General features: G+C 46.7%; 1 protein-coding gene across 4 annotated transcripts in view; it reads left to right on the top strand.

The window, feature by feature from the left end:
- The window catches only part of EHMT2 (euchromatic histone lysine methyltransferase 2), a 37,374-nt gene extending 20,990 nt beyond the window's left edge, over nt 1-16,384 (top strand). For 3 of the 4 annotated variants that reach the window (XM_035107134.2, XM_035107130.2, XM_035107133.2), the window contains 13 exons: nt 371-498; nt 3,053-3,175; nt 5,380-5,481; nt 6,420-6,524; nt 7,984-8,138; nt 8,258-8,425; nt 9,812-9,956; nt 10,788-10,865; nt 11,938-12,053; nt 12,193-12,279; nt 12,484-12,562; nt 13,602-13,777; nt 14,484-16,384. In XM_035107134.2, coding sequence (XP_034963025.1) covers nt 371-498; nt 3,053-3,175; nt 5,380-5,481; nt 6,420-6,524; nt 7,984-8,138; nt 8,258-8,425; nt 9,812-9,956; nt 10,788-10,865; nt 11,938-12,053; nt 12,193-12,279; nt 12,484-12,562; nt 13,602-13,777; nt 14,484-14,664 — 1,643 coding nt within the window. In that variant the 3' untranslated portion in view covers nt 14,665-16,384. The remainder of the gene's footprint in view (nt 1-370; nt 499-3,052; nt 3,176-5,379; nt 5,482-6,419; nt 6,525-7,983; nt 8,139-8,257; nt 8,426-9,811; nt 9,957-10,787; nt 10,866-11,937; nt 12,054-12,192; nt 12,280-12,483; nt 12,563-13,601; nt 13,778-14,483) is intronic. The other variant, XM_035107131.2, reaches the window with a different exon arrangement.
- The last annotated feature ends 4,997 nt before the right edge of the window (nt 16,385-21,381 follow it).

Raw genomic sequence — 21,381 nt, 5'->3', positions numbered from 1 at the left:
GTAGGGCTGGGAATGTCCCAGAGAGCTGCTGCCAGTCAGTGTAAACAACACTGCGCCAGGTGGACCCAATGGTTTGTCTTGGCATAAAGCAACTTCCTCTGTTTCCCTTGGGGTTTTGTGAGCTCTCAAACGGAATGCGCACAGGCCCCTGATGGCTTTGAGTAGAACACTTGAGTTGCCTCCCGGCCCTTGTGAAAAGACAGGTTTCTTTCCCAGTCTTTCAATGCCTCTTCACGCCCAAGGACTGAAACCCATGTTAGCAATGGTGGGAAGGTTAGTGACTTGCTTTACAGCTGCTTCTGCATGCGCCTGGGAAACAAGCCCTGAGGCACCCTGCTTAGCAAGTTGCTTTATCTCTCTCGGCTCCCAGATGTCTGCCCTTCCTTTCCAGTGGACAGCTTGGACCCCAATTTCCAGAGCGAGCAGCAGAGCAAACGATTCCCACTGCATGCCGCGGCACAGAAGGGCTTCCTGGAAATCTGCCATGTCTTGCTGCAGGTAGGGCTCTTGTTTGTGTTTGTGTTGTGTGTCTGTGTTTGTGCATTTGGGCTTCTGCTACCTTTCTATCCTCTCCTGAATACGAGCTGAACTCTTTGCCCTGAACTCCCCATTCCCACAATTTGCAATTGGAACAGGAAGAAAGAAAGAAAGAAAAACCAGGGTGGATTTGATTTAAACCATGATGAATATCAATTTGATTTAAATCAAATCCACCCTGGCTTTTCTTTCTTTCTTTCTTTCCTGTTCCAATTGCAAATCATGATTTGATTTAAATCAAATTGATATTTATCATGGTTTAAATCACTAGTTGGTAAGACTTGATTTAAATCTTTTTATTTTATTTTATTTTTTAACAGAAAGACTCATTCCTGCTGGTAAAATCTTAATATTTACCACTAGATGATTGAAATAATAAATTTTCAGAGTAGTTTTTACATTTTTATAATAATTACTGATTTGGTTATACTATTAGAAATACAGTGGTACCTCTACTTACGAATTTAATGCGTTCCGAACGCACGTTCATAAGTCAAAAAAAATTGTAAGTCGAATCCCATAGGAATGCATTGGGAGAAAAAATTGGCAAGTCGAAGCAACCCTATCTAAAAAGTAGTACCCGTGTTTCTCCTATTTTAAGACACTGTCTTATATTTATTTTACTCAAGAAAATAAGCATATGGCTTATTTTCAAGGGGTGTCTTAAAATACACTGGGGGAAGAAGGCGAAAGGCTGTAGCAAGTAAACAGGGCTGGTGAAGAAATCTCAGCCTTTTACCAGGGGACGCTGTGGCTTTAAACCACTCCAAGAAGTGATCGGGTGGGTTTCCTCAAACGTCCCCTCCCTGCTCGTTGCCTCGCTCACCCGTGCTCCGGTGTCTGATTAAATGAGAAGGAAGTGTGGGAGTGAAGCTCTCCCTTTAAGAGGCAGCCTGCAATGGCAATTTCAACAATTCGTCATTGCAGGCTGCCTCTTAAAGGGAGAGCTTCGCAGCCTCCACTCCCAAGCTTCCTTCTCGTTTAATCAGACACAGGTGGGGGGGGGGCAGAGTGGAAAAGAGGATCTCTGAAAAGGGGAGGGGGAGGAAGAAAGAAGGAGGTGAGAAAGCGAGCGAGGCAACGGAGCAGGGAGCGGAAATTACAATGGCAATTTCAACAATGCAGGTTGGCATTCCACAGCTCTCGCTCTTCCCCTCTTGTTCACATCGGCAGACTGGGGATGCCGCCGCCGCAGCCAAACACCCATTAAACTCGGAAAGGGAGGAGGGGGAACCTTGAGAATCTGGGACCTTTCTCCCACCCCCTGACCAGTAAGGGAGGGCTTGTTTTCTCATCTCTCTCTCTCTCTCTCTCTCTCTCACACACACACACACACACATTCACTAACTCTTTCTGCCGTCCGCCTCTCCTAACCAACTCATCAACCCAGAAATCAAGGGGACGGAGGAAGCCAGCGAGATCCTCGGACTCGCTGCTGCTGGCTCCCGGGGGCAGCCTGCCGGGTCGGCGCCCAGCAGCGCCACGCAGAGCTCCCAACCCTCCGGGAGCCAGCAGCAGCAACAGGGCAGGAGGCTTGGGGCGCTCTGCGCGGCGCTGCTGGGCACCGACCCGGCAGGCCGCCTCCTCTTCCTGCCGCGGCCGTCGTGCTTGGTCCCGCTGGCTGGCTGGGGCGCTTGGCGGTCTCGCTCCGCGCAGCTCATGGGTATGGCTTATTTTTGGGGTATGTCGTATATTTCACAAATGCTTTAAAATCCTGCTACGGCTTATTTTATGAATACGTCTTAAAATAGGAGAAAACACGGTAAGTAGAAAAAATCCTATCTAACCGCATCCAAGATGGCGGACGGAGCTCTGTTCGTAAGGAGAAACATTCGTAAGTAGAGTTATTCGTAAGTAGAAGTACCACTGTACATAGACAGATAATTATGAAATTGTTGTGAGGTTTAATAAGTTATCTGTTTATATGTGGAGAACATTTCCACTGTACTTTATTGGAAGGAGAAAAATAAACAATAAATTAACAATTTATTTAACTAAAACAATAACATTATAGCATATGTGTTTGTTAACTGAATGTGGTTAAACAATTTAAAAAAAAAAACAATTAGACTGAGTTTAAGCACACATGAAAAACTTAAAACAAATCCCTATTTCCTGATGAATAGCCTTTGGACTATAATGTATCTTAAATAGAAAACTATCTTTAGAAAGGTTTTTCCTCCAAAAGCATTTTCTTTTAAAAGCTACAAACTAGGCCTATCCTATCCTATGAACTAGGTGAGCCTCTCCTAGTTGACTGACTTAGTCAATTTAGTGTCTGGCTAAACTGTTTAGTGCAGGCTTCCTCAACCTCAGCCCTCCAGGTGCTTTTGGCCTACAACTCCCATGATCCCTAGCTAGCAGGCCCAGCGGTCAGGGATGCTGGGAATTGTAGTCTCAAAACGTCTGGAGGGCCGAGGTTGAGGAAGCCTGGTTTAGTGCAACATGTGAGCTAGGTTTGGGCTTGCACAGTGGGGAATATACAAGGCCTGACCAGCTTTTCTTCTTCCCCCAGGCTGGTGCCAATATAAACTCGGTGGACAAGTTACGCCGGACCCCGCTAATGGAGGCTGTCGCAAACAACCACGTGGAGTTAGCGCGTTACTTGGTCAAAAGGGGCGGCTGCGTTTACACTAAGGTCAAGAGGAGAATTATTATCTGTGTGGATGAGAGTGGGGGAGGCACCCCTCTTAGAGGGATATGTGGGCTGTTTGTGAGAGGGTTTCGTTGTAGGGGTAGAGGTGCCACTATTGTGTCCCCCTGGAATGGCCACTGTGGCTTTGAATTTCGCAGATGCAGCTGTAGAAAGCTTCACCAGTTGAATTTCTGCGCGTCTGCAACAAGGCAAACTTACCCTAGGTTGACGTTAGCATCTTTGTGCGATGTGTGTCAGCAGCGGGGGGCATGCACACAACCCGTTTTGTCAACACTGCACTGTTTGAGAAGGGCCGGCCACAATGGTTCGTGTGAGTGGGTTGTGCTAATTGCTAGAGCTGAGCCTTGAATAGCAAAGGAGATTTGGTAGAAGAACCTGGGTGGTTCCCAACATTTTGTCCACCTAGCCCAGTATTGTCTACACAGACTGGCAGCAGCTCTCCAGAGTTTCAGGCAGGGACACTTTTCCCTGCCCTATCTGGAGTTTGTGAGGGAGACACACTGCCGCTGAGCTGTTGCCCTTCCTATCAGGTCAGGTGAACATGGGAGGAACTGTGCAGGGAAGTAACAGGCAAGGGACATACTTGATGAGGTGCTTTTTTCACACACATTAAATTACTCAGGATAAATGCCTGCCTCACGACATGTTTGTGGGGTGCCCTCCCGTGCAAGGTGCATCTGTCTCCCCCATCACTGACTTTCAAGAGGAATTCAAAAGTACCCCTGTTGACCTAAGCCAGGCATCCCCAAACTGCGGCCCTCCAGTTTGGGGATGCCTGACCTAAGCATTCAGGGGATGAATACACTGTTCCTGACAACTCAGGGATTACTGGCTGAGAGAATGTTTTTAGAATGTTCCAAGTGGTTTTAGAATGCTCATATATATATATATATATATATATATATATATATATATATATATATATATATATAATACACACACACACACACACACAGTAGGGTGATGAATTTTTTACAACCTCATTTCCCTGTATCATAATTTGATGAGCTTTAATTAAAGATTAGATAAAATCTTACTTTCAAAGAGATTTGATAAAAAAACCTCACACACAAAATGATTTTAGAAAAATTATTTATCAGTTTTTTGACCATTTTTGAAGTCACCGTAAGCAGATATAAAATTGAACCCAAGCTTTAGAGTCACATATAATTTTTTTAAAAAAATTAACAACAAAACCATTTATTGTGAGGACCATGCCTGTACACAAATATCAACACAACAATAATTAAAAATGTTAAAATTCATTACATACTATCCCAACAAAACCTTCATCGCACAAAACAGAAAGAGAAGGAAAACAAGCAATGAGTTAAACAGACGATGAAGGGGTCTTTACTGAGTCACATATATACAACATTATATAGGGCCATCAAACACACAAGGAAGCTTTTTTTAGCTGCAGTAACAGTATAGATGCCACTAGAGGACGATGTTTTGCTACCTCTCCTGTAGGTTCTTTTCCCAGCATGCCCGGCAGCATCTGCTGGCTGAGTTTTGAGGTCCCAAAAAGGGGCTTTTACCTTGCGCAGGTGTGACATTTGTATACCCTATGTTGCTAAGAACACTCCCCATTGTGGAATGTGGCGTTGTGTCCAAATTTGATACGAAATATATATAGAATTGTTAATACAATTTTATGAAATGGTAAAACGGCATACAAAAAATTTAAAAATGGTTTGTGCATGACCTTTTTTTAATATTTCAATGGAATATATCTCATTTTAGTCATTAATAGGCAAAAGTTCATCCATCTGTGCTACAGGACATAATTTTTGAGAAAATTTTTGAAAAAGTCATCACCCTAATATACAGTCATACCTCGGAACTCGTACGCCTTAGTATGTGTATGTTTTGGCTCCCGAACGATTGAAAACTTGAAGCAGTTGTTCTGGTTTCTGAATGTTCTTTGGAAGCCGGACATCTGCCGCGGTTTCCGTGGCTTCCGATTGGCTGCAGGAGCTTCCTGCAGCCAATTGGAAGCTGTGTTTTGGTTTCTGAACATTTTGGAAGTCAAACGGATTTCCGGAACAGATTCCGTTCGACTTCCAAGGTACAGCTGTATTGATGTGTTTGCCACCCTTGGACTCCTTCAGGAGGAAGGAATAAATAAACCACAATAAATAAATTTCTGCTGGTTTTTTATCATCCCGGTGGTGCCACTGCAGGAGGATGATGGATCTACCTGTCTCCATCACGCTGCCAAGAATGGAAATGTGGAGATGGTCAGCTTGCTGCTCTCCACAGGGCAGGTGGACGTCAACGCCCAGGTGAGTTAGGGGCTTGTTGCAAGTAGGAATTCGGGCGGACTTGCATTGTTTCCCCTCCTCCCCTCTACATCTTGGTCTGTGCATGTTTATTATTTTGTGGCACTTACACACTCACACATATCTGCGTGTAAATAGTAAAAGCTGTGTAACGAGGGAGCAAAAATATTTAAAACAGATTTATTGAAGACAGCAGTTCTGCAACCATTTTTTTGTGAAAGCATTTTTTTGTGAAAGCACACACTGAAATACAGCAATGCTTAAAATGAATTATTTAGGTGGTTCATAAACTGCTTCATGCGGTACAGAAATGAAATTGTAAAGAAAGCATAGATAAAATCCACAAACTAGTTTAAGAAACAAATGTGCCTAAAACCATCATTGTTGAGAACAAACGCATATAAAAATTAAAAACAAACAAAATGAATATCGGTAACTAAATTATGTTTGGGTAACCTCCCTCACTGAATAAAGCTGTTCTGTAAGGGTCTAAAGCAGGCATCCCCAAGCTTGGCCCTCCAGATGTTTTGGGACTACAATTCCCATCATCCCTGACCACCGTTCCTGTTAGCTAGGGATGATGGGAGTTGTAGTCCCAAAACATCTGGAGGGCTGAGGTTAGGCATTGCTTTAGACCAGGCACCCCCAATGTCAGAATAGACATCATAATTTTTTATTTGGGAGAGATTTGGTTTGTTCTTGCACTGGAGGTCCAATTCTCAGCATCTCCAGTTCAAAGAATCAGGGGGCAGATGAAGGGAAAGTCCTCTTGACAGAATGGTATCTGCAAGATGCCCACTCTTGGCACCTTGACCTTGAACTTTCCCTGGCAGCTAATTGGGAGGCAGTGCAATTCTCCCAATAGCACACAACCGCCTTTTGAGCCACAGGCCTTCTGTTGCCATCACACAAGCCTCCTCTCTCTCTTTTCCCTTGTTTAGGATAGCGGAGGTTGGACCCCCATTATCTGGGCTGCTGAGCATAAGCACATTGAGGTGATCCGCATGCTTCTCACCCGTGGAGCCGACGTCACGTTGACTGACAATGTATGTGAGTTTTTGGTCCCCTGGCTCCCGTGCAGGATGAGCTCAGGCCTGCAAAGCTGGCGCAAAAGAAAAGTGGGTGGGGCTTGCTCTAGATTAACGAGAGGTTGCATCTGCACGTGCTCAGAAACGAGGGGGCCAAATGGACTGTACCACTTTGGCCTGCAGGTGGGGAGAGGGGTTATGGGGTTGTTTTGTTTTCATTCTTGATTGTATCATGCATTTTGTGTTTTTAGTTTTTAATTTTTATGCTGTGAACCACTCTGATATCTTCGGATGAAGGGCAGTATACAAATTTGATAAATAATAATAGTATAATTTTTTAAAAATAAAATGTGCATTCACGTTTTTAAAAAGCAGACAACTCTCTGCCAATAGAAAGCAGTGGAAATGTTCTATCCTGCCTCTTAATGTGCTGTTTTTCTGTTATTTTTCATGTGGGTGAGCATTCCATAAATGTGACTCCCCCATCCCACTTGAAGCCTTGAGTGGTACACTCCATCCAGTCACCTCAACATTCCGCACCCCCCCCCTTCTGCTGCACATGTGGTTCTGACCTGGAAGCCCAGGGCTTCCTAACGAGTGGGATAATCAGTTCAACTTTCATAAACCTGCATGGAAGAAATGCATATCCATCGTGGCTTGGTAGCTGTTTGTAAAACAGAGCAAAGAGGAGAATTGGGCTCCGGAGCTCACTGGTGTAAGACTTTTTATTGCAGCTCCATGTGTTTCAGAGGTGAACACTTGAGTGACTTGAAAAGTGTGCATTTTTTTTAAAATAAGATTTTATGAAAGCTTTTTCATAACACAGGAAGATAAAAGAAACCAGTCTAAATAAAAACAAAACCAGAGAGAGAGAGAGAGAGAGAGGGTGAAGAAAACACCAAGGGAACACCAAAACATAGAGGAAAAATAAAAAGGACTTTCGATTTTCATTCTGTCAGTTACTTAAAATAAATTATTCAAAATAGTCACTCTAGAACAACTCCTAACTGATCTACTTTAAGTTAGGCAAACATGCATGTTCTTAAAACTATACAGTGGTACCTCTACTTATGAATAACTCTACTTACGAATGTTTCTACTTACGAACGGAGCTCCGTCTGCCATCTTGGATGCTGTTTAGATAGGATTTTTTCTACTTACGAATTTTTAGATAGGGTTGCTTCTACTTACGATTTTTTTCTCCCAATGCATTCCTATGGGATTCGACTTACAAATTTGTGTTTGGAACGCATTAAATTCGTAAGTAGAGGTACCACTGTAGCTTGAAAAAGCGGCAGAAGGAATCTTCATTCTCTCAGCACGCATGCTGAACGCATAGAGCTACAATCAAAAGTCTCTCCTAGTGTTCTCTTTGCTCTGTTCCTTTGTGTTTCCTCCCTTTCCCCTTGCAATAATAGTACACCCCCCCCAGACAGAATCATATCCTCCTGTAACTCCTCCCTCTTCTCCCAACCAGGAAGAGAACATTTGCCTGCACTGGGCCTCCTTCACGGGGAGCGCGGAGATTGCGGAAGTCCTGCTGAACGCCCAGTGCGATCTCCACGCGGTCAATTTCCACGGAGACACGCCTCTGCACATAGCTGCGCGGGAGAGCTACCACGAGTGTGTCGTGTAAGACCAGTCAGGGTTCCCTTCCACTTTGCAGGGGTGGGTGGGCTGGCTGGCTGGGCGCCACGACACCTTTGGCTCTAATCCTCTCTGCCTTCCCACCCCCCCCACCCCCTGTGCAGCCTATTCCTGTCCCGGGGGGCCGACACGGAAGTGCGGAACAAAGAAGGGGACACTCCCTTGGACCTGACCTTGGAGAACTCGGAGGTGTGGTTTGCCTTGCAGCTGAACCGCAAGATCCGCCAAGGGATTCTGAACCGCTCCGTGCGCACCGAGCGCATCATCAGCAGGTGCGCTTCGAGGTCGTGTCTCTATGAGAGAAGGGGGTCTGCCTCCAACCCCTCCCTGCTGGACGAGGTGGTGTTTGTATGGGTGTCTCTGTGTGGACTCAGCAGAGAATTGCATCCATTCTGTCTCACTAGCTACAGCAGCAGCAGCAGCAGCAGCAGCAATAATAATAATAATAATAATAATAATAATAATAATAATAATAATAATATTTATACCCTACCCATCTGGCTGCGTTTCCCCAGCCACTCTGGGCGGCTCCCAACAGAATATTAATACAGTAATAATAATAATAAAGCGATAAAACATCAAACATTAAAAACTTCCCTAAACAGGGCTGCCTTCAGATGTTTTCCAAAAGTTAGATAGTTGTTTATTTCCTTGATGTCTGGTGGGAGGGCATTCCACAGGGTAGGCGCCACTACCGAAAAGGCCCTCTGCATGGTTCCCTGTAACCTCACTTCTCGCAGGGAGGGAACCGCCTGAAGGCCCTCTGTGCTGGATCTCAGTGTCCGGGCTGAATGATGGGGGTGGAGACGCTCCTTCAGGTATACTGGGCCGAGGCCATTTAGGGCTTTAAAGGTCAGCACCAACACTTTGAATTATGCTCAGAAACGTACTGGGAGCCAATGTAGATCTTTCAGGACCGGTGTTATGTGGTCTCGGCGGCCACTCCCAGTCACCAGTCTAGCTGTGGCATTCTGGATTAGTTGTAGTTTCTGGGTCACCTTCAAAGGTAGCCCCACGTAGAGCGCATTGCAGTAGTCCAAGCAGGAGATAACCAGAGCATGCACCACTCTGGCAAGACAGTCTGCGGACAGGTAGGATCAGTTGCAGATACATCTTTTAGCTGATCTGTCAGATCTTCAAACTTTTTTTCTAAAGGTGTCAGAGCTGTCGCCCAGTCACTCATCAACGCCCTCCCAATCCTGTTTCTGTAAGCATCAGAGTCTATATCGCCTTCCGTTGTTAATGAAACCTTCCCACCTTTTGGTGACATGTCAGTGTCGCTGTTGGAGATCTCACCCAAATCCCGAAAGTGTTATCTTTCAATTACCTCTTGCGAATCCAGCCATGGCAATTTACTTTGCTGCATTACTTTCTTCAGTATATGCTCTTCAGTATATTAGTGAGATATTAAACTGTCTTTTAATGCCTTTCTTATCCTGTTGCGAGCAGAGCCTTAAAAGTACTGTATGCTTCCATTTAGCTCTGCAGCTTGCATCCGTTCCTAACATGCAAGTTCTTTACCCTTTTGTGTTTTCTTACAAGCACGTGATCTTCATATGCGTTTCTTGGGATCCTCTAGGTACTCAAAATGACATCACTTTGGCTGCGCACACGACATACCTTTAAAGCACTCTCTCTGTCTCTCTGTCTCTCTCCAGGGATGTGGCCCGTGGCTACGAGAACGTCCCCATTCCCTGTGTCAACTCCGTGGACGATGAGCCCTGCCCAGAGGATTACAAATACATCTCGGAAAACTGTGAGACTTCCACCATGAACATCGACCGCAACATCACCCATTTGCAGGTACTTTTTTGCAGGGGACCCAGGTGGCGCTGTGGTTAAACCACTGAGCCTAGGGCTTACTGATCAGAAGGTTGGCGGTTCAAATCCCTGTGACGGGGTGAGCTCCCGTTGCTCGGTCCCAGCTCCTGCCAACCTAGCAGTTCGAAAGCACGTCAAAATGCAAGTAGATAAATAGGAACCGCTATAGCGGGAAGGTAAATGGCGTTTCCATGTGCTGCTCTGGTTTGCCAGAAGCGGCTTTGTCATGCTGGCCACATGACCTGGAAGCTATACGCCGGCTCCCTCGGCCAATAATGCGACATGAGCGCGCAACCCCAGAGTCTGTCACGACTGGACCTAATGGTCAGGGGTCCCTTTACCTTTACCATTAGCTGGGCAACCTGGGCTTCGTAGTGACTGCCCTCCTTCCAAAATTAAAAACAGTTTCTGAGACGAAAAGGGCTGGTCTGAAACAGTTTTAAAGAACGAAACACTTTTAGCAAGGAGCCAGAAAAGGCTATCCCTGCGCTAATCTGGAATTGGAACTCTGCCTTCTTAAGGGGGCAGGTGTTAACCATCCCCAGTACCTTGTGTTTAAGGGGGCAATGCTGGAGGGGGGGGTCAGAGGAGGCTTTGCAGGGACCTGGGGGAAGATCTCAAGGGCACCACATTGGCAAAAACCCCTCTTGTAGTGTCTGCTCCTCCCTCCTTCCCCAAGTTGGCAAGGCAGTGCACCTGGGTTGGCATGCCTGTGGGCTGCAGGTGGTTTTGCCCCAGGTGGGGGCTGGTACCTCTCCCTCTCCCTTCCCTTGTGTGGCGTCCATCTCACACCTTGTCTTTTCACATTCCCAGCATTGCACCTGCCAGGATGACTGTTCCTCCAGCAATTGCTTATGTGGGCAGCTCAGCATCCGCTGCTGGTATGACAAGGTGAGTAACTGAGTGAGTGTAAGTTGCTTGTTAGCTGACCCGGAAAGGTGGAAACCTTGAAATGCCAGGAAACCTACCAAGTGGAGTATATAAACTGGCACACACACCCCTTTTTTTTGTCAGAGTGGGATATGGTCTCCGTTCGGTTGAACCAGTGGTTTTGGTGCTTAGCTTCATTTGTGGAATTTTCTCCCCAAAGAGGCCTTTTAGCAGCAGCTAAATGGGTTTTGGATTTCTTGTTCATTTGAACAGCACCAATATTATGATGCAGCATGGTTAAAACTGTTCTTCACAATGTTTTTTGTGTGTATCGTATTTGTTTACCTTGGTTGTGAATCACTTTGGGATACAGTGGTACCTCGACTTCTGAAGGTTTTGACTTACGAAGTCGGCAAACCCGGAAGTCTTTTTGCTGCGCGCGCGTTCTGCGCCTGCGCAGAAGCAGCGTGCGCGGTCTGCACAAAGTGCAAAATCGCACTTCGCGCATGCGCAATATGGACGCTTCGACATCCGAAGGTTTCGACTTATGAAGACCCATGGGGAAAGTCAACTGGGCACTGGTGATTTTGGTAGGCAGAGCCAGGAGTGGGTGGGCAGGATTGGGCCAGACGTGCACCAGGGGGGTCCCTGCTCTGGTTCTGTGGTGTCAACTCAATCTGCTCAGTGCCTGGCCACTGCTCTTCATGAAATGACCATGCCCTGGAGAACATCAGAGAACCCTTTGCAGCGCAAACGGGTTTTAAGGTGTACTTGCAGAGCTCCTCTGTAGACACGTCTACAGGAAACATTTCCCTGAAGATAGCAGACCATTGTCCTACGGGCAGAATTTCCATTTTGCAGTCAAGAAAGTTAAAAACCCCTCATTATAGTGGTGGGGTGTTTTTCCCCCAGGAGGGATTTTGTCCGCACATGCTGACAGGGAAATCTCAACATCTCAGGTAGGCCCTATTTTAATCTCCGGCTATAGATTCGAAAGGCAATTGGGAAACGGCAGCAGCGTTGCCACAACATCTCCTTTGCCCAGATAACTTCCTTACCCTCTCCTTCCTGTTCTCCCAACCCCCCCTCGCAGGACGGCCGTTTGCTGCAAGAGTTCAACAAGATTGAGCCACCCCTGATCTTTGAATGCAACCAGGCCTGCACCTGCTGGAGAAACTGCAAGAACCGCGTGGTGCAGAGCGGCATCAAGTGAGTCTTTTTTGTTGTTGTTGTTGCCGCGTTCAGAACCTCCGAAATAATGGAAGGGGACGCAGGCCCCACCACAAGCTTCTGCATGTCTCTCTAGCCTGCTGGAAACCAGTGTCCTTCTGTTCTCCCTTCACGGCAGGGTCCGCCTGCAGCTCTACCGCACGGCCAAAATGGGATGGGGTGTCCGGGCATTGCAGACGATTCCCCAAGGAACCTTTATATGCGAGTAAGTTTGTGCTGGAGGAAAGCGTGTCTTTCCTTTCCCCGTCCCCAAGGCTCCAGCTACATCTGGAGAGGCATTGTGATGGGTGGGTGGGAAGGAGGGAGGGAGGCAGAGAGGCCCCCCTCTCCAAGCTTTGGGGTTTCAGAACTAGACTTTGCCTGCCCAGCAAGCCCCTCTCTCACATCTTCCACGTTTTCCTGCCTGAAGGTATGTGGGGGAACTGATTTCTGATGCAGAAGCTGATGTCAGGGAAGACGACTCGTACCTGTTTGATCTGGACAATAAGGTGAGGCTACCCAGGCTCCTGGGTGGAATCTAGACACACATTAAAAACACTTTGAAAATGCTTTTTAAAAAACCAAAAAAGTTTTGAAAAAATATTTTGAGTTTGCCATAAGCTCACCGTCGCCATCTGGTGTCACATTTGCATAATGGACTTAAAGCACACTTGAAACGTTATTGTTTGCAGCTGTATAGCTGAGTTGCTAGTTTGCCTGGGTGGGAGTTGGGTGCCTGAAGAGAGGGGTCCTCTCTTTAAAAGGAAGGGCCCCAGCTCAGAGAAGCAGATCAAGATGAACCTGAGTTAAATTGGTCAAGGTTTAGGAATTGAAAGTGCTAGTTCTTACATCCGTTTCCCTCACTGCAAGACGTGAGGTCACAGGGAACCAGGCAGAGGGCCTTCTCAGTAGTGGCACCCGCCCTGTGGAATGCCCTCCCATCAGATGTCAAGGAGATAAAAAACTACTGTACATCTTTTAGAAGACATCTGCAGGCAACCCTGTATCGGGAAGTTTTTAATGTTCTCGGTAGTGGCAAGGAAATAAACAACTACCTGACTTTTAGAAGACATCTGAAAGCAGCCCTGTTTAGGGAAGATTTAATGTTTGATGTTTTATCATGGTTTTAATATTCTGTTGGAAGCTGCCCAGAGTGGCTGGGGAAACCCAGCCAGATGGGCGGGGAATGAATGAATGAATGAATGGATGAATGAATATCGGCTGTTTCAGGGTCATCAGCAGGAAATTTCCAGGGAGGTGGTGGCATAAAACAGTGCAGTGGGGGAGCAGGCTTGTTTCTCACCCCAAAAATGAGAAATCGAGTGCCTGCTCTCAGCTTCTGCAAATGCTAGAAATTTACTTTTTTTCTTAAGAAGAAAATCTAGGAATCTGGGGATTATAATTCATTGGTGGGGGGACGATGACTCCCCACCTACCCTTTCTCATGGATGCCCAAGGTCTCTTTGGTCTTGGATGGACGTAGGCCCTGGAAACTGCCCAGCTTCCTCCAGTGTCTGATCCTCTCCTCCCTCCTTCCACACTTTGCAGGACGGTGAGGTTTACTGCATTGACGCACGTTATTACGGGAATGTCAGCCGCTTCATCAACCACCTGTGCGACCCCAACATCATCCCCGTGCGGGTGTTTATGCTTCACCAGGACCTGCGTTTCCCCCGCATTGCCTTCTTCAGCAGCCGGGACATTCAGACCGGCGAAGAGCTAGGGTCAGTGGAGATAAGAGATATTGATTGAGCCATTTTCCCCTTCCACCCTTTAACCAAAAAAGGCTTGCAAAACAAAAAACAAATCAGCACCAAGACAGTCCTTCCCTCAGATTCACAGTCTTTTTTTAAAAAAAAGATACGACACGTGAGGAAATAGGAATAGGAGGGAAGAGGAAAACACCAACTCGGGCACAGGTTGTCAAGAGTTAACGGTTAATGCCGACCTCAGTGGGGGTTCTGGCTGTCTTTCCCTTGATGAAGAGCAGTCCCTCCCCTCTCCATCAGTCATGCTAACCCTGTTTCAGCACAAGGGCCTGACTGAGGGTTGACCACCCCTTCCAACCACCCTTTCCAAGGGCTGTGTCAAAAGTATGCAGGTGTGTCAAAAGTATGCAGGTATGCAAACACACACACCCCCCCACACACTTTCAGCATGGTACCCATGTGCCTTTGGACGTTATCCCTGGCCCCTACAGGCACTTGCCCCCCCCCCCCGGTACTGGAATTAGGCTTGAAAGAAACTTTCTTTAGCCGATATGAGTGTCCACGGCTGTCCCTGAAAAGTTGGCAACCCCTTGCTTCCAGCTACTTGGATACCCCAGTGCAGAGTCAGTTGCCTGCTGTCACGAGGGGAGGCTCCTGTCCGTCCCCACCCAAACTTCACCCTTTCTTCCTCCTTTCCCTCTTTTCTCGCTCGGCCTTCCAGGTTTGACTACGGCGACCGCTTCTGGGACATCAAGAGCAAATACTTCACATGCCAGTGCGGCTCGGAGAAGTGCAAGCATTCGGCCGAGGCCATCGCCCTGGAGCAAAGCCGTCTTGCCCGCCTGGAGGCTCACCAGGACGGCCTGCCCGACAGCAGCAACCTCCCTGCCACGCAGGCCTGAGCTGGGCCCAGCTGCCAGACCCGGGCGCCGGGACCCTTTCCCTCCCCTCCTTCTCCAGCTCGCTGTGGCCCTGCTCTCCTACGGCAAGCGCAATGGACGTGCAGGAGTTTCTCCTCCCCACCCCCACCCCCTCCACCAAGAGGAAGAGTTTGCTTGGGAAGAAACATCCGGCTGGAGAAAAACTGTCAAAGCGAAAGGAGCCTCTCTGCATAGGTGCGGAACCTTGCCTGACACAATTGGACTACAGCCCCCATCAGCCCCCAGCCAGCATGGCCAATGGCAAGGGATGATGGGAGTTGTAGTCCGGCCACATCTGGAAGGGCCAAAAGGTCCCCAGCGCCTGGCACAGAGCAATGGATGGAGCACTGACGGCATGCTGGCTGGGGGTTGGGGGTCCAGCGATGCCTGGGAGGCCGCAGCTTCCCCATCTCTGGCATAGAGAGGGCAGAGGTCAAAGGTCGCGTGTGTGCCTGGAGGCTTTGGGCCTGACGTGCCTAGCCAGGCCGGTATAACTCCCGAGCCACCCACACTTTTGCATCCTTCATTGCCAACCGGGGAAACCTTTGCACACGTGACTTTCTCTCGTGCCGGGCCAGGGTGCTCTTGTTGCTTTGAGCCCTGCGCCTGGCGTTGGGTCTTCTTCCTTCAGCAGCCACACGCTGCGAAGAATTGCCTGACCCTGGCTCACAGACAGGCCCTCCAAACAGGCTCCTGTTTGCGAGGAAGGATTCTGCGGGATTTGGGGACGCAGCCTTGGCTTCCTTTCAGACCCCCATGTTGCAGTGTGGCTGCTGACAGGACAAGCCCCACATCAGGGGCGGGGCAGGGCTCTCAAGCGGTCAGGAGGCTGAGGGTTGCGTTCAAATATAATGCTGCCTCCTTCTGGTGGGATGGTGTATGTGCGTGTCGCTATCCTGCTTCCTGTCTGATGCGCCATGTCAGCTGGAGGGGGGGGGATGTTCTTTAGTGGCCTTTTTCTTGTTTGGGGGCCAAGTTAATGTTTACCTTTTTTGTGTGTGTGCGTGTGTGCGTGTGACACAAGTTTCAGTTTCGAACTGGAGCCAAGCTTTTTCCAAGCCTCCGCTTGTGGGGCTCGGTTATGCCCGTGACGGTCCCATAGCTGCGTCTCCTTTCAACCTCTGGAACAGCGCAAGTATTGATTCGGTTTGGAGGGGCCAGCCTTATCTTTCTCTATTTCTCCCCCCTCCCCCCCTCTCTTTTCTATGGGTTTTCACAATTTTGTTTGTTAAACTGTAATTTTCTGGGGCCATAAAACCAATAAACGTTGGCATCTGGCAATTTTTTTTGATACAAACTTAAAGCAAAGCCTCAAGGCAGATGGTGTATTTTTCTCTCTCTCTTGATTCATTCCACCCCTCCTGGCTGGGGATTGTGTGTATTAGAGGCATCTGAATGCTAGTTTGCAGGTCTTTTGTGCCCCTCTTGACCTTTGTGTGGATTTTTTTTGGGGGGGGAGGGGGGGACAGGGCCTTGTCTGTGTAGTTACCACGACCTTGCAGATGCCCTCCGAGAATCCCAGAAGCACAGCAAGATCCCCACCCATCCCTCAAAGTTCCTTGGAGGAGTCCAGAACTTGGGGCCATCCAATGAAGAAGAAGTTTGGAAGGTTCAAAGCAGATAAAATAAACTACTTGTTTTTTTCACACTGCGCATAATGGAATGGACAGTAGCAATGGCCGTTAGCCTGGATGACTTTACAAGTGGGTTACAGGTAGGTAGCCGTGTTGGTCTGGATCGAAGTAAAATAAAAAAATTCCTTCAGTAGCACCTTAAAGACCAACTAAGTTTTTATTTTGGTATGAGCTTTCGTGTGCATGCACACTTCTTCAGATACAGTGAAATGGAAGTTTCCAGGCACTTATGTAGAGAAGGGGTGGGGAGGGGTGGGGATGGGGAGGGGGGATCACTCAGAAGGGTGGTGGAAATGGGTGATTGACTGACTGATAGCTGTTGATGACCGCAAACGACTGCAAATGGTTTTGCATGAAAAAGCAAGGGTTGAGATGGCTGAAGATCGCTTATCATGTATAATGAGATAAGAACCCGATATCTCTGTTCAAACCAGGTCCCTCCATGGTTTTGAGCTTGGTGATAAGTTGCAATTCAGCAACTTCTCTTTCCAGTCTATTTCTGAAATTCTTTTGTAGTAAGACAGCTACTTTGAGATCTTGTATAGAATGTCCTGGGAGATTGAAGTGTTCTCCTACTGGTTTTTCTGTCTTCTGGTTCCTGATGTCAGATTTATGTCCATTTATCCTTTGGCGTAGGGTTTGGCCTGTTTGTCCAATATAGAGAGCTGAAGGGCACTGTTGGCATTTGATGGCATACACAATGTTAGAGGATGAGCAATTAAATAGTCCTGAGATGGTATGTTGGATGTTGTTGGGGCCAGTAATGGTGTTGTCTGGGTGTATGTGGCAGCAAAGTTGGCATCTGGGTTTATTGCAGGCTCTGGTACCAGTGTCCATGTTAAGTCTGGTGGTTGTATTATTGTGGGTGAGGAGTTGTTTAAGATTGGGTGGCTGTCTGTAGGCAATGAAAGGTCTTCCTCCCAGAGCTTGAGAAAGGGAGCGGTCATTGTCCAGGAGAGGCTGTAGATCTCTGATGATGCGTTGTACTGTTTTAGCTTGGGAGCTGTATGTGATGACTAGTGGTGTTCTGTTATTTTCTTTTTTGGGTCTGTCTTGCAGCAGGTTCTCTCTAGGTATCTGTCTGGCTCTGTTGATCTGTTGTTTAACTTCATCAGGTGGATATTTTAGTTCTAAAAAGGTTTGCTGTAGATCTCTTAGGTGAGATTCTCTGTCTGTAGAGTTGGAACAGATGCGGTTGTAACGTAAGGCCTGGCTGTATACGATGGATTGTTTGGTATGTTTGGGATGGTAGCTAGAAGCATGTAGATATGTTTGTCGGTCAGTTGGTTTTCTGTATAAGGTGGTGTCTATACGTCCATCCTGTATTTTTATAGTAGTGTCCAAAAAATGTATTTCTTGCATAGATTGGTTCATTGTTAGGTTGATGGTGGGGTGAAAGTCATTGAATGTCTGGTGGAAGGTTTCCAGGGTTTGTTGTCCATGTGTCCAGATAATAAAAATATCGTCAATGTATCGCAGGTACAGGAGAGGTTTGAGTGGGTAGGAGTTAAGGAAACGTTGTTCTAAATCTCCCATGAAGATGTTGGCATACTGTGGGGCCATGCGGGTGCCCATGGCTGTGCCGCTGATCTGGAGGAACAGGTCATCACCAAATTTGAAGTGGTTGTGGGTAAGGACAAAGTGGCAGAGTTTGGTAGCAAAGTCCGCTGTGGTTTTATCTGAAATGGTGTTCCTTATGGCTTGTAAACCATCATTGTGTGGGATGTTGGTATATAGAGATTCCACATCCATAGTGGCTAGTATAGTATTGTTAGGAAGATTGTTCAAATATTGTATTTTCCTCAGAAAATCTGTGGTGTCACGTACGTAGCTGGGAGCACTGATAGCATATGGTTTCAGAACAGAGTCCATATAGCCGGAAACACCCACTGTAATGGTGCCAATACCTGAGATGATGGGGCGTCCTGGGTTTCCTGGTTTGTGTATTTTGGGTAGAAGATAGAAAGTTCCTGGCCGAGGTTCCGCTGGTGTGTTTGTGAGGATCTGTTCTTGGATGTGTAGGGGTAGCTCCTTAATAATCTTGTTCAGTTCTTTTTTGTATGCTTGTGTGGGGTCTGAGTCCAATTTCATGTAAAAGGCAGTATTGGAAAGTTGTCTGTGGGCCTCTTGGATGTAATCAGTTTTGTTCATGATGACGACAGCTCCACCCTTGTCTGCCTCTTTAATTATAATGTCTGGGTTGTTCCTGAGATTTTCTATGGCTCTCCTTTCAGCATGGTTTAGATTTTGTTGTAAGCGATGGTGTTTTCTGGTCACATCCGTTTGGATTCTGTGGCGGAAGCATTCGATGTACAGATCTAGTGTGGTATTGCGTCCATCAGGAGGGGTCCATGTGGAGTCCCTTTTTGTGTAACTTCTTTTCGGTGGTAGTTGGTGGTCAATGTTCTGTTCATTGATGCGTTTGGAGGGTGATGGTTGTTCCCCAGTAAGTTGAGAGGTGTTGTGTTGTGGGGATGTAGTTTGTTCTACTTTGTCTTGTTCTTGTGTGTGATGAAAATACTCCTTCAGGCGTAAACGGCGGAAAAATGCTTCTAGGTCCCCGCAGAACTGAATCATGTGTTGGGATTTGGCAGGGCAGAATGATAGTCCCCGTGAAAGGACGGATTCCTCAGCTGGGCTGAGTGTTTGCTGTGAAAGATTGACAATGTTGTTGATCTTGTTTTGATTGGTGGCCTGTAGGTTGGAAAGGTTTACAAGTGGGGTTAGACAAATTCGTGGCAGATCAGGCGATCAGTGGCTACTACGGTAGTCACAAATGCAATAATAATAATAATAATAATAATAATAATAATAATAATAATAATATAATTAATTCTCTTCCGTCAACACAAGAGACCTAATGGATGAGGCTGCAAAGGCCTCTCTAGACAAACTCGTGACTCATAGCAACTAATATTCAGATGCAAACTGCTTTGAACAGTGGAGGGAGAACATAGTGACATTTTTATGTATTTTTTTTAAAAATTGGAAGCTGCCCAGAAAAATATTATTATTATTTGTACCCCGCCCATCTGGCTGGGTTTCCCCAGCCACTCTGGGCAGCTTCCAACAAAAATTTAAAATACATTAAAATGTCACTATGTTCTCCCTCCATTGTTCGAAGCAGTTTGCATCTGAATATTAGTTGCTATGAGTCACGAGTTGGTCTAGATAGGCCTTTGCAGCCTCATCCATTAGGTCTCTTGTGTTGACGGAAGAGGACGTCATTTTTTGGCCTGCCAAGGTGCAGTGGCATCCGTTGGGCCCTGCCTGCAACCCAGTTTTAACAGAGGGCCATAGTTTCATTTGAAAAAGGGGCAGCAACCATTGGCCCTTTCTACTGACTCCCTCCTACAGGAAGCAAGAGGTGGGCAATGGGCTTTTCAAAGCCCCCTCCCAAAATGGGAAGAACAAGAGAGGCTTTGACAGGAAGAACCTTGCGCTCTCATGAAGCATCTCAGCTGCTCCTAGCACCGGCCAAGGCAGAGCAAAATGGCAGGGAAGAGGCGAGGGGCGAAATTAAAAGGGAAACCTTTGCTAAAGCCGTTCTTGCTCTGCATGTTTGTGTGGTTTTGAGTAGGGGGAGAGAATACAGAGCCCTTTCCCGGTGTCTCCATTTATAGAAACAATGGCTGAGGTACATCACAGTGCGTGAGGAGACTTTTGCAAACGGGTGGTCTTAGCAATTTTAATGGGAGGCCAGATTCAGAGAAGCAGCCCTAAATGTTGGCTGGATTTATTTATTTGAATTTGCGTCCCATATTTGCTCACTGGAAGGACAGATCGTGAAGCTGAGGCTCCAATACTTTGGCCACCTCATGAGAAGACAAGACTCCCTGGAAAAGACCCTGATGTTGGGAAAGATGGAGGGCACAAGGAGAAGGGGACAACAGAGGATGAGATGGTTGGACAGTGTTCTCGAAGCTACGAACATGAGTCTGACCAAACTGCGGGAGGCAGTGGAAGACAGGAGTGCCTGACGTGCTATGCTCCATGGGGTCACGAAGAGTCGGACACGACTAAACAACAACAACAACATTTGCATATAAATATGCTCAAAGCATTTCACAACACAGCAGAAATGAAAATCTGCACATCATTACAATAACAAACACAAAATCCATTTAAAAATCATAACACAACTTAGCAAATAATTTGATTACATGTACGTTACGGCGTTTCAAAGTCGTCATCCTGAAACAAACTGTAAATCATTTAAAGGTATCGATGAATGACAGATGCAATCTACATTCCAATGCCATTGAAAGCAATATAACCAGAAACCCATTGATGACAAATGATACAGAAACACAGCAAAGGTTATAAAAGATGTAGACTCTCTGCAGAATAAAATCCAGGCCTGCCTCTCAGAGGAAGAATGGGAATTTGCAGGGAAACAGGTTCATGTGTGTGTATGTGTACGTAATCTCATAGGTATTTAGTGTTCTGATATATAGAACGTGGCTGCGAGCCATTTTCACAGGTTGCTGACACCCTATCTCCTTCATAAGAATGTATTAGTATTATTTTTAAAATTTGCATGCTGCCCTATACCCTTAGATGTCAGGGCGGTTCACAACATAGAATGACAATATGAAAAAGCACTGTAGAAGCTAGACTTCTGCAGAGTCACACCACCGTTCCATTTAGCTCACTAATAATAATAATAATTTATTATTTATACCCCGCCCATCTGGCTGGGTTTCCCCAGCCACTCTGGGCGGCTTCCAACAGAAGTATAATAATAATAATAAATTTTTATTTATACCCTGCCCTCCCCAGTCAAAACCGGGCTCAGGGCAGCTAACACCAATAGAATTACAATAAGACAAAAGAAAAAAGAATTAAAATACAATTTTAAAATGCAGATTAAAACACAATAATTTTAATTATTGTCTACATGGACTGGCACTGGCAGGCCATCTCAGGTTGCAGAACGGTCCTTCCCACGTGGTGCCTGGGGGGTTGCTAAGGTTCCAAGCAGAAGACAAGTTTCTCAGCCTCCCTAGAGGTGATGGCTTGGACCGCCCTCCCCCGGGCTTTCTGCCTGCAATGGGTGGGCCTC

The sequence above is a fragment of the Zootoca vivipara genome, chromosome 2, assembly GCF_963506605.1.
Source record: "Zootoca vivipara chromosome 2, rZooViv1.1, whole genome shotgun sequence".
NCBI classification, from domain to species: domain Eukaryota; kingdom Metazoa; phylum Chordata; class Lepidosauria; order Squamata; family Lacertidae; genus Zootoca; species Zootoca vivipara.
Note: the sequence above shows the minus strand (reverse complement) of the source record. Positions and strands in the feature narration are given on the sequence as shown.